This window comes from Canis lupus, chromosome 37 (assembly GCF_048164855.1).
Source record: "Canis lupus baileyi chromosome 37, mCanLup2.hap1, whole genome shotgun sequence".
Classification (NCBI taxonomy): domain Eukaryota; kingdom Metazoa; phylum Chordata; class Mammalia; order Carnivora; family Canidae; genus Canis; species Canis lupus.
In genome coordinates, this window is record NC_132874.1 from 9818610 (window position 1) to 9834054 (window position 15445).

Here is a 15445-nt window from a genome sequence, read left to right on the forward strand (position 1 = left end):
CCAAAATGTGGCTGTGTTCGGCAATTACGTTACAGTGCTCTGGCTTGGAACCTGGCCAGAAACTGTTCTAATAGCATTATGTTAGATGTTCTCCAGAGTCCCGAAGGTCTGTGTTTGGTTTGGGCTTTGTTTTAGTCTCTCCTCGTGTGCTGTAAATACTGTGCTCCCCACAGTCCAGAGGGGATGTTGGGTTTGGTGTGTTCCAGTACCTCAGAGAACATACCAGACAGAAATGAAGAGCACTTTCTCAGTAGATGCTTTATGTGAAAACTCCCTACAGAATAGCTCAAAATACATCCTCTATCAGACAGTTTTCACAGGTAAGGTGGCTCCTTTGTTTCCTCCATCCTGGGCACCAATATCTGACCCTCGCCTTGGTGAGTCAGCCACCTTACTTGCCAGCAAAAAAAGGAGCCAAGTTTCACTACCAGCTCATGACTTGTCCCAGTGCTATTGCTGGGGTGGAAACGTCCATCTGGGTGAGTCACCCCGTGCCATGCTGCAAGCAAGACTCCCAGGCACCGCAATGCTGATCACCCTTGGACGCCTCTATGGAAAATAGCCCCATGCTCTCCCTTTACCCTCATGGCCCAGTTTCTCAGGATCCTTTTACCAAGCTCATTAATGGCAAACTTCTGTAGTTGATTAAAACTTAAATCTACTGTCACCGGGTCAGTCCTTAAGGCCTTCATTTTTAAAAATCTGAACTCTGTAGTTTTTGGTCATTGAGCTTAAACCAGGTTTAACTTTACTACATGGGGTAGTTTCTCAGTTGCCCTATTTGGGAGAGGGATTTGCTGAAGCCTGGTCCAGGTTAGGCATTTCTCCCCACTGCATGGATGTGTGGAGAAGACCTGTCTGGTCTTGCACTTGTCCAGGTGCTCTGATTTGGACCTGGGCCACCTGCCAAGCCCAGACTCCTCAAAATCGCTGTGGCTGTCAGCCCTGCTTTGAGGTGGAAAAACATCCTCACAAACAAGCAGGCCTAGGAGTTCCACATCACAAATAGGAGCTCTTTTTTTTTTTTTTCACTCCAAACTCCAAAGAGAAAAGACAGGAAAGAAAGAATCAGGAGATTCCGTCTACACTGATAGAAAATATCTGTCGTGTTGAAATCTTGAATGCTTTTCCATGTTCCTGCCTTAGAAAAATGAGAAATATTCCATGCATATGTCTTGTCTAGCCTCCTAATTGCCATACTTATTGTTTTATTCGGCCATGATCTATATGTGACTGCCTTGTTTAATGCAGATTGTAAATATGACAAGGGTTATGCCCTCCCATTTGGTTCTCCCATTTCTAAGAACGTAGCTCACTGTAACTGACCCTGTGCCTCTTTGGTAGTCAGGTGTTAGGCATATGAATGGTGTGTGCATTTTTCTCTTCGACTCTAGTTGGTCTTCTGTGCTTTGCTATCAGGACCCTTCTATAGAGAGGGGATTACCTTGGTTACTCGGTTCCCAATGCACACATGTGACAGCTTTGATCACAACTGTGATCCCCAGTAGGGACAAATTATGCATAATTGTGGAGACTCAGATCTGTATTATATATGTGACTTAGGGTTGAGTGGGTCAGGTGTATAACCTTGGTTGCAGAAGTTCCAAATAGGAGTCTTCTCTGCTGTTGTGATACTGTGTTACAGATTGCTATGAGCATGCCTGTGTTTTAAGACTTGTCCATATCATTATAGGAGGTTTTAAGCATAAACCCCACAGAGGAAATTGACATCTTCTTGATCATGGCTGTTAACAACTGAGGGAGGTTTGCCCTGAGGATACCCTGCACCAGGCACGTGGAGCTGACATCTGTAAAAGGGCCACCTCCTTTCTGGCATTGGTCCTGCTGAAAAGCCACAAGCCTCTTGGGTTTAACAGTACTGTGGCTTTGCTCAGTTTGTCTGGGATAGTCACAAATACTCGTAGATCCTCCTGCTTCCCACAGGACTTCTGAACTTTCCCATATGGGCTGGTGTGCATTCCCCTAGACAGAGCTTTGTTCTATTTGAGGGTGAGGTATGGTCAGGAGACCTGTAGGTCAAAATATTGTGTCTTTTATGGATTCCCGGATTCCCACCATCCAGCATCAACACTCCTGTTTTTTGTGTAGTGAGCTTCAAAAAGCAGTTGGCAAGTCGGTTTTTTCTTTTTTTTTTTTCCTGTGCTGAAAAAGGGGACGTCTGTGTTTAAAGGATGGAAAGAACAAAGTAGGAAACCTTCAGTCTTTTGGATCAACCAGACTCTCCTTAACAGACTGTTCTTTGATATTTAATATTCTCTCTCTATCACAATTAACTATAGCCTTCATTTGTGTTTGATGGAGAACTGATTATGTTGAGGAAGACAGGAGGCTGTATAGAGTCCACAGTGCATGGCTTTGGTTGACAGTTGTTTCCTACCAGACCAGTCATGCCCTTGAAAGTTACCAGACCGAAGCATTGATCAAATATAACCACAGCCCAGGAGTCATACAGCTCAAAAGTTAGTAGATTAGAAAAATAAAGGGGAATCTATAGGGTATGTTTCTATCCATAGTTTTATTGATAGGATATATTATGTTTTTATCCCCTATACCCTACTGAGATAATGTTAGAAAAGTAAATATTTTTCCTCCACTGGACAGTATAAGTTGACCTATCCTGTCCCAAATAATACCTTTCTTTTTTCCTCTCCTCGTATGTCCCAATGTAACACACATACACACACACATGCACAGACACACATGTACTCCTAACACACACATCCATATGCCACAGCATACATGCATATACATATATATCCCTATACATGCCCCCACACAACCCAATACACATGCACCACACATACACCCCCAGTACACACACATATACACATATACCCAACACACATATAACCCCATATATACCCAACACACACATACCCCAATACATACAAAACATAACACCCCACCACCATATACTGGCTCTCTCTCTTTCTCTCTTTCCTGTATTAGAATACTCCACCATTATATTTGGTCAGTAGAATTTTAAAAGTGAGAACTAGGGGATCTAGAGAAACAGCAGTAGGTGATTCCTTTAAAAAAATTTTTTTTTAAAGATTTTATTTATTTATTCAAGAGAGACACGGAGAGAGAGAGGCAGAGACACAGGCAGAGGGAGAAGCAGGCTCCACACAGGGAGCCCGATGTGGGACTCGATCCCAGGTCTCCAGGATCATGCCCTGGGCTGAAGGCAGCCCTAAACCACTGAGCCACCCGGGCTGCCCTTAAAATTTTTTTTTCTAAGAATAGCTGTCTTTTCTTTTATCTTTGAAATTGGATTACCTGACAGATAAGTTGCAAAGATAAAGGAACTACTTTAAGAAAAAATAATTCTGTTTACCTCCTTCTTTATGGCAAAATTAATTATAGTTGATTAAATATTTAAGGGAAGATACTGATAATGGATATTAACTAAAATATATTCTAGATTGTGGCCAGGCACTGTGGTAAGCTCTTTACCTGTCTTGCCTTGTTAAAAAAATCATACCAGCAACCCAGTAAGGTAGTAGTTATTATTCGTATTTACTGATGAAGAAACCCAGAACTTGACCAAGGTCACAGCTGGTAAGGAGCAGAGTTCAGGTTTGAAAATAAAACTGTAAAAAAACAAAACCAAAAACAACAGAACTAGAAGAAAAGACAGATGAATCCCTATATAATTTGTGGTAATAACAATACAAAAAGATTTTGGAAGCATAACATAGACTGAGGGAAAAAATCACAAAGGAAAAGATTAAAGATTTGAATATGGACAACCAAAAGCTTTTGTATGACAAAACCAATATGAGACTAAAAAGTAAATGACAGAGTAGGAAGCAGTATTTACAAAGTATAATAGATCAAAGGTTAATATCCTTAATATATGATGAACATTTTGGGGGTGCCTGGCTGCCTCAGTCCAGAGAGCACATGACTCTTGATCTCGGGATTATGAGTTTGAGCCCCATATTGTGTCTAGAGATTACTTATATAAATAAATAAATCTTTTAAAATATATATGTATATAATACAAATATGTATAATACTATTATATATGTATATATGATGAGCATTTTTAAGTAAAGAAATCAATGACTAAACCAATTTATTTGTAAAAAGAAACATAGGACCCAAATAATCAGTTCACTAAAGAATAAGTACAATGTGGACAATCAACAAAGGAAAGGAAAATTTGAGTTTAGACAAAAAGAATGATAATAGCTGTGTTGTTGAGGGTACATTGCTAGAGGACATAGTAATTTGGATTTTTGGAGTTTTTCTTGGTAAAGAAAATAGAAAAGTGCTCGGAGATAAATATGTAAGGATAAATATTGTAAAGAAAAAGGAAATAATCTAAATATCCATAATAGGGAACCGATTGCATCACTTAAGCACACAATGGAAAGCTAAGCAGCTATGAAAAAATATTAATGTTGACATAACTTTGTAGGGGTGGCAAAGTGTTCATTATTTCTTGTCTTAAAAGAGAATAAATTTCCCGTGAGACATGAAGCCATAGTGATAAAATGTATTGAAGTCTCTCTAGAATCCAATCTTGCATAGAATTGTAAAGATACATGAACTTAACGGTAGTTCTTTTTGTTCATCCTTTTATAAATTGTGCTTCAAGATAGTTTAGTTAAGGATGGAAAGGAGATGAATTCTTTCCACAAATACAGTAAAATTGTTCTCTACTTTTTCTTATTCTATTTTGTATTTCCCAGAATGTGTTCCTTTCCTACTTATAACTAAAACTTCATTAAATATAATAAATCTGAAATGTGTTCTGTCAAGCATAACTGTAAGTATCTAAGAAAACTTGACTTTTTGAAGAGCATATGCCTATATATAATTATATATAATGGAAATCAGAGAGACTAGTTTGTTTTTTTCTGTCTCATATATTTTGTTTGAATGTCCAGGAGGTTACTATGGGTGCCAGGGAAAGCATAATCTGTAATTTTTATCAAAATTATTCAGTTAGTAGATACATATTATGTTAACACCTCTATTCACATCTATCCCTGGTGCCTTTTTTAACCAAGGATACTGTAGTCTTTAGAGGCTCATTAAAATTTCAAAAAGAGTCATACTTGATCAAGTATAAACTCTAAAGCAATTGAATCTTTTTTTTTTAAAGATTTTTATTTTTAAGTTTTTTTCTATACCCAACGTGGGACTTGAACTCAAAACCCCAAGATCAAGAGTTGCATGCTTCACCGACTGAGCCAACCAGGTACCCCAGATGTTTCTTTTTAAGTTCAACAAACAGTATTTTGATGCCTCAGCACTCACTAATGAGGAATGCCCCCCCCCAATTAAATATTCTTTCATCTGAGGACAGCTTTGTCAACATAGGAATAACTCAGGAAATCAAAGTGCCTACTGTGTGCCAGGGACTCTGCTAAGATGAAAAAGAACCCATTTTCAAAGGAGCTCACAGGATGCCTGGGCATCCAACTCTTGATTTCGGTTTAGGTCATGATCTCAGGGTTGTGAGATCCAGCCCCGCATTGGGCTCCATGCTAAGTGTGGAACCTGCTGGAGAGTCTCTCTCTTTTCCTCTCCCTCTGCCCCTTCCCCTGCATGTGTGAACTCTTTCAAATGAACAAATAAGTAAAATCTTAAAAAAAAAAAAAAAAAAAGAAACTCACAATCCAGTGGTAGAGGATAAATAGAAAAAAATAGGGTACTGTAAGTTCTAGAGTTTATTAAAACAAAAACAAAAACTAAACAAAACCATGGAGACCAGAGGTAGGAGTAACTGATTCCTGGTGTCGTGTAATGTGAGTCACCAATGGTGGATGAGCATCTGCTTTAACGTTCAAGAGTCAGTACAAACAGACCCGGGACCTGCCACTCACTATTGGTATGATCTTGAGCAAATGACTCCCTTCTAGAGCCCAGCCTCCTTACAGATCTCAATCCATACCTACTGGCCCTGGGGACTGCAGGGTTCAATGATACAAAATATGTAGAGTGCATTTGCTAATTGGGCAGTTGATAAAAATTAATTCCCTTCTTTTTAGTCGCATAAATAATAAAAGTATACAAATGTCAAAGGTTAATTTCATATCCTCTTTAGTATTTGTAGCAATTTAGACATAGGTAAAACCAGTTTATTCATGTATTTTTATATCCTGGAGAATTCTTTAATCATTTGGTTTATTTTTTGTGCAATGTTAGTATACAAATCCTGGATTATTTGCGGTTTTTTTTTTTTTCACTTGACATTGTCATAAACCTATTTTTTTTTCATAAACCTATTTCATTTAGCTTTGTAGCATTCATTCTTGGTGTTTTTGACCAGTGATCTTTAGTTTAAAAATCCATTTGTACCAAGGAAAAGAAAACATTGTGATTTGCTTCTAAAAGAATATGGAGTAGTGCCTGGGTGGCTCAGTTGGTTGAGCATCTCACTCTTGGTTTTGATACTCAGGGTAGTGAGATCGAGCCTTGCATTGGGCTCCACTCTTAGCAGGGAGTCTGCTTGGAGAGTCTCTCCCTCTGCCTTTCCCTCTACTCACTTTCTCTCTCTCTTTTTCAAATAAATCTTTAAAAAAAAGAACATAGAAAAAATAATTCTTCATACTTCCATCCTACTTAGCTTCAGGAGCAGAAGCTAGAAGTATTGCATCTCACTACCTAACACAGGAAGAGAAAGGTTCCTAACTAAGTGGCCACAGGCCCTTGCATGGCCATGGTCAGCTGACCACAGTGCTCCCTGCAGTTGAGTCCTTCAATCAACTCAAGTGCTTATTTTTTTTTTTTTTCTCTCTCTCTTTTTTTTTTCCAAGTTACTAAATATGAGTTGAAATCATGAATTACGGGCAGGATGTTTGACCTGACCAAGTCTTAAAGCATCTTGTCTCCACCCTCACCCCCTTCCTGAGAGGCTGGTTGACCAGAGCCTGCGCGTGGCACTTGGGTCTGGCTGAGGACCATGGTCGATTCTCACAAGCCTAAGCACAGGCTGTGTTTAACTCCCTATATTCTACACTGCAGGGCTCTGCTCCAGATTTAAGGCCTGCTTTTTGGCATGGGGAAGTACACGGAATAAGGAAGATCCTTTGAGGAAACATATGAGAAAAAATATTGATGTAGTGGATTATAATTTTGACATTATCTTACTATTTTTCAGAATGCATTTATGTTTGTGCACACACACATCTTTAACTAGTCCTCACAACAAACCTGTATATTTGGGAGTGATTATACCCTTTTAAAAAATCACATATTACACTAACACGTTTTGAATACCTTTTAGGTAGCAGGCTCTATGCTGCTATATGAAGTCAGAATTAGAGAAATAAGGTTATATAAATCTGATATTTTTCTTCTAATTTATTTTTTAATTTTAGTGCTTATCACTTGGTCTGTCTCGGCATAAGTATTTTACATTAAATGTATATATGTATATGTATTTGAATGTGACTTTTGTCAGACTCAGCAATGTTTGTTTTTTTTTAAGCAATGTTTTTGAATTTTAGCATTGTTTACACACGCAAGTGTGTTCTATTTGGGGTTAGTTTTTACATGGTAGGTGATATTCTAACATACAAAGTAGTCACATGGTATAAGGGAAAAGAGGGAAACTGAGTGGGGAAAAATTAGAAAGGAAGACAAACTATGAGAGACTCCTAACTCTGGGAACAAACAAAGGGTTGCAGGAAGGGTGGAGGATAGGGAGGTGGGGTAACTGGTGACAGGCACTAAGGAGGGCACTTGAGATGAGCACTGGGTGTTTTCTTGGTTTGTTTGTTTTTTGTTTTTTTTAGCACTGGGTGTTTAATATTGGCAAATTGAATTTAAATAAAATATTTTTATTTTATTTTTTTATTTTTTTAAAGGGTTTTATTTATTAATGAGAGATACAGAGAGAGAGAAAGAGCGGCAGAGACACAGGCAGATGGGGAGAAGCAGGCTCCACGCAGGGAGCCCGACGTGGGACTCAAACCTGGGTCTCCAGGATCAGGCCCTGGGCTGAAGGCGGCGCTAAACCGCTGAGCCACACGGGCTGCCTTAAATAAAATATTTTTAAAAATAAAAAGTAGGGATCCCTGGGTGGCGCAGCGGTTTAGCGCCTGCCTTTGGCCCAGGGCACGATCCTGGAGACCCGGGATCGAATCCCACGTCAGGCTCCCGGTGCATGGAGCCTGCTTCTCCCTCTGCCTGTGTCTCTGCCTCTCTCTCTCTCTCTCTCTGTGTAACTATCATAATTAATTAATTAATTAATTAATTAATTAAAAAGTAAATGGAAAAATGCAAAGTAATCACATTTTTCTTCTCTACTCCCTTACGAATGGGCATTTAACTTGAATCCAACTTAGAGAATCAAAATAATGCTGCCATGAGCATTCTGTTACAGGAGTCCCTTGTGAAAGTGTCTCTAGGGTAGGTGCCTCATAGTGGGTCAGAGTATAGACATATTCTCTCTTATAGGTTCTGTCAGGTTTTCTTAGAGTGTGCAGCCCAGCAGCAGATTATAAAAATACCCATATTTCCTCAGTCCAGCTATATTGTTGCCAAAATTTTATTTTTTGCCAGCTTCTAATGGTTGAAGACATCATTTGTTTTGCGTTTACACATTTTTAAGAATCCCATTGTGTAGCCAGATGTCCAAGTGTAACAAGAGACTGCTAAAATCAGATCCAACTTTGCATAAAGGAGGAAGTACACCTGAAAGCTTGTGTTATGTTTCAGTATTTCTGAATCTAAAAGGATTTGTGTAAGATAAAAAGGTTCAGTGGACTCATTTTTTCAACAAACATTTATTAAATATTTTGTGCTAGGTCCTAGGATTACAAAGATAAATTATAGTCTCTGACATCAATCAAGAGGTTCTCGGTCCAATGGAGGGGAGAGGGAATACAGTGGTTTTGGCAAATACTGTAATCATGAATGTTTGGGACTATGAGAGCACAGAGGAAGAAGAATATCATTTTAATTCTCTTAATGATGGGAGAGTGAATGTTAGTCACGAATTTCAGAGGATAGTGCTACCTTAACTGTTTAAAAAGATTTTCACGCCTGGGGCGGCTGGGTGGCTCGGTTGGGTGTCTGACTCTTGATCTCAGCTGGGTCTTGATCTCAGGGTTGTGAGTTTGGACCCTGTGTTGGGTGTGGAGACTAAAAAAAAAAAAAGAAAAAGTTTTTCACACCTTTACTCTTCAGTCGGATGCTACTGGCTCTATAGTACATGACTGAAAACTCCCAAGAGCTGCAGTAAGCTGTAGACAGGCTCACAGAAGAGAACTTGTCCCCAAACTTACCATGGGAACACAGGTGAGAGGTGCCTGTGCTCTACACATCACCTCCACCTGCAATGAACAGTTTCTCAGCACTTGGCATGCATTTAGCACTGTGCTAGGTGCTTACCCATCCCAAGATGCATCTGAGAAGGTTCATCAGAATCCAGATGAGGAGATAAGACTATGTAGGTTTAATGATATTTTAATAACAGCTCATGAGAAGAAGCTAAACAGAATTTATTTATTTATTTATTTTTTTATTAATTTTTTTTATTTATTTATGATAGAGAGAGAGAGAGAGAGGCAGAGACACAGGCAGAGGGAGAAGCAGGCTCCATGCACCGGGAGCCCGACGTGGGATTCGATCCCGGGTCTCCAGGATCGCGCCCTGGGCCAAAGGCAGGCGCCAAACCGCTGCGCCACCCAGGGATCCCGAAGCTAAACAGAATTTAAACCATGCTTCTGTATGGCCCACTGACCATGGAAAGGAAACTTTAATGCCTAGAGAAATGTCTGGGAGAGAAGGAACGGGTGGAATCATGAACTGATCTAGGAACTGAGCTCTTAGTACATAGCCCTGCATGTAGTAAGCAAGCAGTACACTTTTTAACATCTTTTTGGATTGAGAGAGCGTTGTTAATAACTGAGACTCGGTTATTAATCCAAGTATGTCAAGAAAAATCATTCTTTGCTTTTGTAAGTTTTTTATTTTTTGTTTTGTTTTTTTAGGTCAAGAAGTGGTTTTCAAGTGCCTTGGGGAAGGAATTCTTGAAAAAGCCTTTCAAGGGTATAATGCTTGTATTTTTGCATATGGACAGACAGGTAAGTGGCTGCTTTTAGTTATAGTCAATGATATTAAATACGCATGTCTTAAGGTCTAGAAATAGAAAACACTAGCAAAGTGACGGAAACATGCTTCTGACTTTGTGGGTTTAACTGAGTTAGATGATCAAAAGTAACCCTCTTTTTGAAGGTTCAACAATTTTTGATAATTGAGTAATTGAGCCAAAGCTAGTTTCAAATTATTGTCATTTCCTAAATTATAGTTTTAACCTGCATTTGAACTAGAAAATAATTACCAGTTTCTCAGTGTCAAGGTTATAGTGAAAAGCTATAGAACAACTCTTTGTATCATCCTGTGGAATGAAGGACCTTCCCTGGGATACAAGAGTGTTGATAGATTATTAAACCAAGACTGTGGAACAGGTGCATGGAACATGCAGAACAGAAGCTCACTATGGGGTTAGCCCTTAACACTGTCTCAGCAAGAAAGTTAAAATAAGTCATAGCAATACTGCCTGTTGTCCCATCACAGGACAGCTCTGAGATTCAGACAAGAGAATGCATATCAAAGCATTTTCACAAACATAATATATTTTGGGGGTAAAGTACAGTCAGTGTGACTTGATATGACTTGATAATGTATAGTTGATATTTGCTATACACACCTCAGGTTTGCACATCTATAGTGGTTGTATTTGTAGGCATCTCTCTGTCCAGCTGGAATTGGTGAACATTATAGAAAGAAGAGTAGCTTGGTTGTCCACGGGCATGGGCGTGAGGGCTGAGTTTGCCACTTGTGCTCTGTGACCCTGGTGGATGAATGTAGAAAATGTATAATGTGGAAGCATTATGTTTCACTCCCTCTGTTGTCCTTCCTTTCTGCTTGCTTTTCTTCAGGTTCGGGAAAATCCTTCTCCATGATGGGCAGTGCTGAGCAACTGGGCCTTATTCCAAGGCTCTGCTGTGCTTTATTTAAAAGGATCTCTCTAGAGCAGAATGAGTCACAGACCTTCAAAGTCGAAGTATCCTATATGGAAATTTATAATGAGAAAGTTCGAGATCTTTTAGATCCCAAAGGGTAAGTTAGTGGTTGAAATTAAGCCTTGTCACGGGAGTAATAATTGTAAATGATCCTTACATTAAAGCTGCAAGGGAGTAGATTTATTTGGTCACTGCTCCGACTTAAGTGCATTCACTGAGAAATCGTCTGCTTCTCAGAGCCTGCTGGTAGACCCAGTACATGTAGTTTATCCTATACTCGTGTATAAAGTTGCTTATGCATGCCATTTAAAAAGATGTTTTTACTATCGGTATTATTTTTGCTACCATGGCTTGTTCATAAAAACTAAGTTAACAATGACATAGTGGTCCTCCAATTTGTGTTGGAAAGGAGCAAGTCTAAATTGGAAGGAACTGCTTCAAGGATTGAAACAACCCAGCCTAGAAAGCCATTCTCTTCCTGGGCCATGCACTGGAATCATGGTTGGGGGGCTTTTTAAGGATATGCTGGCCTGAGCCCCACCCATAGAGCCCATGATTCAGTGGACCAAGGGGGAATCCCAAATGTGGGTATTTTTTAAAAACTAGGTGATAAAAACCACGTAAGTTTGATTCACAGAGAGAGAAGGCCATTTACATTTTTTCTTTAATTAAAATTTTTTTGCTGGTTTAAAAATAATACATACTCTTGGAAAATTTAGAAAATAGGCAGAGTATAAGAAGAAATAAAAATGACCTATAGTCCCACACTCAAAAATAACCATTGTTAATACTTTGGTCCATTTTGATCCTGTGTTTCAAGTCTGTCGGGGGTGTGTGTGTGTGTTGAGGTCATTCTCTAAATACAATTCCATATCCTGAATTATTTATAAAAACTTTTAGCAGCTGTGTAATCCAGGGTATCATCATAACACCAGAACTGTAGGTGACAAGGAATGAAGAAATCATGGGAAATGTTTATATTGACTTTAAAGTTATTAACTATTTGCATATGAAAGAACATTTATAATACATGTAAGATAAAAAAAATAATAAAATTGACTGTTCTACTTACCATTTGGCTTAATAAATGGAACATGACTAATATTTTTAAAGCCTTGATATGATTCTCTTGAATTCCATTCCATTCTCTACCCCTCCCCAAGGTAGCCACAATTATGAATTTTATATTTCTCATTATCTTTATCCTCCTTAGAGTTCACACATAATTTTGCACAATTTTAAACTTTGTGTAAGTGACATCATAGTATATATGTCCTTTGTTGACTTGCTCTTTTTCTCTTGATGAGACATTCATTCTGATAGATGAAGTAATAATGCATTTGTTTTTACTGCTCTTTAGTGTTTTATTGTATGATGATAGTCTGTCTCATCTCTTGTCACTTGTGTGGTTTCCACTTTTTACTGCTTCAGCACTGCTCTGAGTATTCTTGCACACTTCTCTTGCTGTGCAATTGTAGGAGTTTCTAGGGAATACATCTAGGGTGGACTTGTGGGCAAAAAGATACTGAATCTTTGCCTTTATGGGGTGCTCCAGAATAGCATTAAAGAATCTCTGGTTGTGCAAGCTGAGCGGAGTGAAGTTTCAGATCCATGTGCATCCTGCTAGCTTTTTTGAAGATGTGCATTTGATCTGCCCCTATTGAGAGTACACAGAATTACTCATTGTTACATTGAATTCTTCATCTGTAAAGGTAGTAAAACCTATTTTATAGATTGCTATAAGAATAAATGGGATAACTAAAAAGTTCTTAGGGAACAATGCCACAACTTTGGGAAGTACTCAGTAAGTCTTAGCCCCCTTTTTCCACACTTGAGTGATGCCAAACATTGACACTTGATTTGAAAGGTGATTGATATCCGAGGCAATGAAAAAGGTGACAAATGCAATATGCTCATGTTATATATAGATCTGCTTTAAAAAAAAAAAAAAAAAAAAAAAAAAGATCTGCTTTTAATCCTAAGTATCTATGATGAGCTTTAAATGGGTCCCAAACCAGGTTTGCCATTTAAAAATTCAAAAAAGTCTTAAAGTCTTCACCAGCAGAGCCAATTCTAAATATAGGATAAATGTCAGTAACTGCAAACAACTGCTGTACTGCTCTATCACTTGCTGTATAAAATTGTCAGCATAAAAGCACCATAAATCAATGGAGCCTTTAAAAAACAAATGAAAACACTTTAATACTGTTCATTACTTGATCAGAACGTTAAGACATGACTTACTAAAACTGCGAATGTGCTTATGTATGAACGAATCTTAAGGTTAAATTCCATTCTGGCATGTTCTTTGCTTTGTTTTCTTGCTTGCTTTCTTCTGTTTCTTTTTCCTCCTTTGTAAAACTGAAGTTCATCTACTAAAGCAGGCATGTTAGCCTAACCTCATATTCTGTGTGCTAGCTGTTTAGTTTGGGAGTAGAGATAGAATTTTTAAAATAGTAAGTTACTTTAAATAGAAACCAGAGTATAAAAGACATTCCTCATAAGGAATGCTGTTTTCCTAATCCAAATAAAGTAGCTTTTAGAATATTTTTTGATCATTTAAAAAATTGCAGTCTTCGTTTCTGAGTAGTTAAAAAAAAGGGAAAGCTTCCCAGTTGGGTCTGATTCATTCATTCCTTTTTCCTTCCTCCCAAAGGAATAGGCAGTCTCTTAAAGTTCGAGAGCATAAAGTTTTGGGACCATATGTAGATGGTTTATCCCAGCTGGCTGTCACTAGTTTTGAGGTAAGTGTCATTTTGAAAAAGTCACTAAAAAGCTGGCAGTAAATCAAAACGTTTAAGTGATGTCAAATGCATTTGTGAATGCTTTGTAGCATATTGGTACCTTGCATGGTCTCAGAAACCCAGTAGCAACAACTCCCACTGGGGAAAAAAGGGCTTCTGCCTGCGTGGTTATGAAGGCATCACGGTGTGGCCGAGAGGCTCAGCAGTGTGACTGCTGAATACTTTCTTTCATACCGCCTTGTTGAAACTCTCCTCCAGAGTTGTCAGTGATGTCCTTCTAAAGAAACCTGGACACATACAAGCAGTGTTGGGTAATTCATTCATTCCCGTCCCTCTGACAGGGTCCCCTGTGCTCATTCCTATTACTCTTTACTCTTCCTCGTTCTATTTTTCTGAATTGTTTCTCTCACCATTGACTGACTGGCTCTCCTTTTCCTACTCCCTTTTAAGTCTTCCTACACCTCAACTTGATGTTTGTTTTTTTGTAAAGATTTTATTTATTTATTCATGAGAGACACACAGAGAGAGGCAGAGACACAGGCAGAGGGAGAGGCAGGCTCCTCGCAGGGAGCCCGACATGGGACTCGATCCCTGGATGCCCTGGGCCAAAGGCTCAAATACTGAGCCACCCAGGTGTCCCTCGACTTGATGTTTTACCCTGACTTCTATGGTTACTGCTTTGGAAACCCACTAAAACCAGCTGCTCTGTGTTGCTGAGGAATGCTGACAGAAGAGGGAGCAAAGGCATCCTGTGCCTCGTTCTGCTGTCCAGGCCTTGTGGCCGTCCCATCATTCCCTCAGACTCAGAGTGATGAAAATTAATCTGAGCTAACTCCCTCCAGCCATTTAGAGGAGGACATTTTTAGTATTGCTCAAAAGAGAAATAGAGTGTAGCCATCATTTTAAAAGCACCTAGATTCTGAAATGGATGGAAACCTCTCTGGTGTAAAGCCGCTAAAAGTCAGCACCTTTGCTCAGGTGCGTGGTTCAGAGCTCTGCGTGTTGGGGGCAGTGTTCATCTCACCCTGTCACTTATTAGGAAGAGCCAAGGAGGGATCCCTGGGTGGCGCAGCGGTTTAGCGCCTGCCTTTGGCCCGGGGGCGCGATCCTGGAGACCTAGGATCGAATCCCACGTCGGGCTCCCTGCATGGAGCCTGCTTCTCCCTCTGCCTATGTCTCTGCCTCTCTCTCTCTCTCTCTGTGTGACTATCATAAATAAATAAAATCTTTAAAAAAAAAAAAAAAAGGAAGAGCCAAGGAGCTTGTGATTCGTATCCCCGCTCTTCCTTTTACTGGATATGGGAGAAATTACTTGAGCCCCATGAATGTCAGTGTTCTGTGGGTCACATCAGGAGAATACTTCTTTGATAAAGTTCATGCATCTAACATTGTGTAAGAAAAAGCCCGTGGTGGCAGGTGTTCAAAGGCAGGTGTGCAAAGATGAGTAAGGAGCATTCCCTGTCCTTGGAGAGCCACAGTGTTGGAGGAGGGGGCATATAATATACAAGCAGTAGAGGATGCCTGGGTGACTCAGCGGTTTGGCGCCTGCCTTTGGCCCAGGGTGTGATCCTGGAGTCCTGGGATCGAGTCCCACATCGGGCTCCCTACATGGAGCCTGCTTCTCCTTCTGCCTGTGTCTCTGCCTCTCCCTCTCTCTCTGTCTCATGAATAAATAAATAAAATCTTTAA

At 39.4% G+C, this 15445-nt stretch overlaps 1 protein-coding gene across 10 annotated transcripts in view; it reads left to right on the forward strand.

Annotated features, from left to right (window-relative positions):
• Positions 1 to 15445, forward strand: part of KIF13A (kinesin family member 13A) — a 211227-nt gene that overhangs the window by 114953 nt on the left and 80829 nt on the right. For all 10 annotated transcript variants that reach the window (XM_072814303.1, XM_072814305.1, XM_072814307.1 and 7 more), the window contains exons 5-7: positions 9978 to 10070; positions 10929 to 11109; positions 13669 to 13756. In XM_072814303.1, the coding sequence (XP_072670404.1) occupies positions 9978 to 10070; positions 10929 to 11109; positions 13669 to 13756 (362 nt within the window). The remainder of the gene's footprint in view (positions 1 to 9977; positions 10071 to 10928; positions 11110 to 13668; positions 13757 to 15445) is intronic.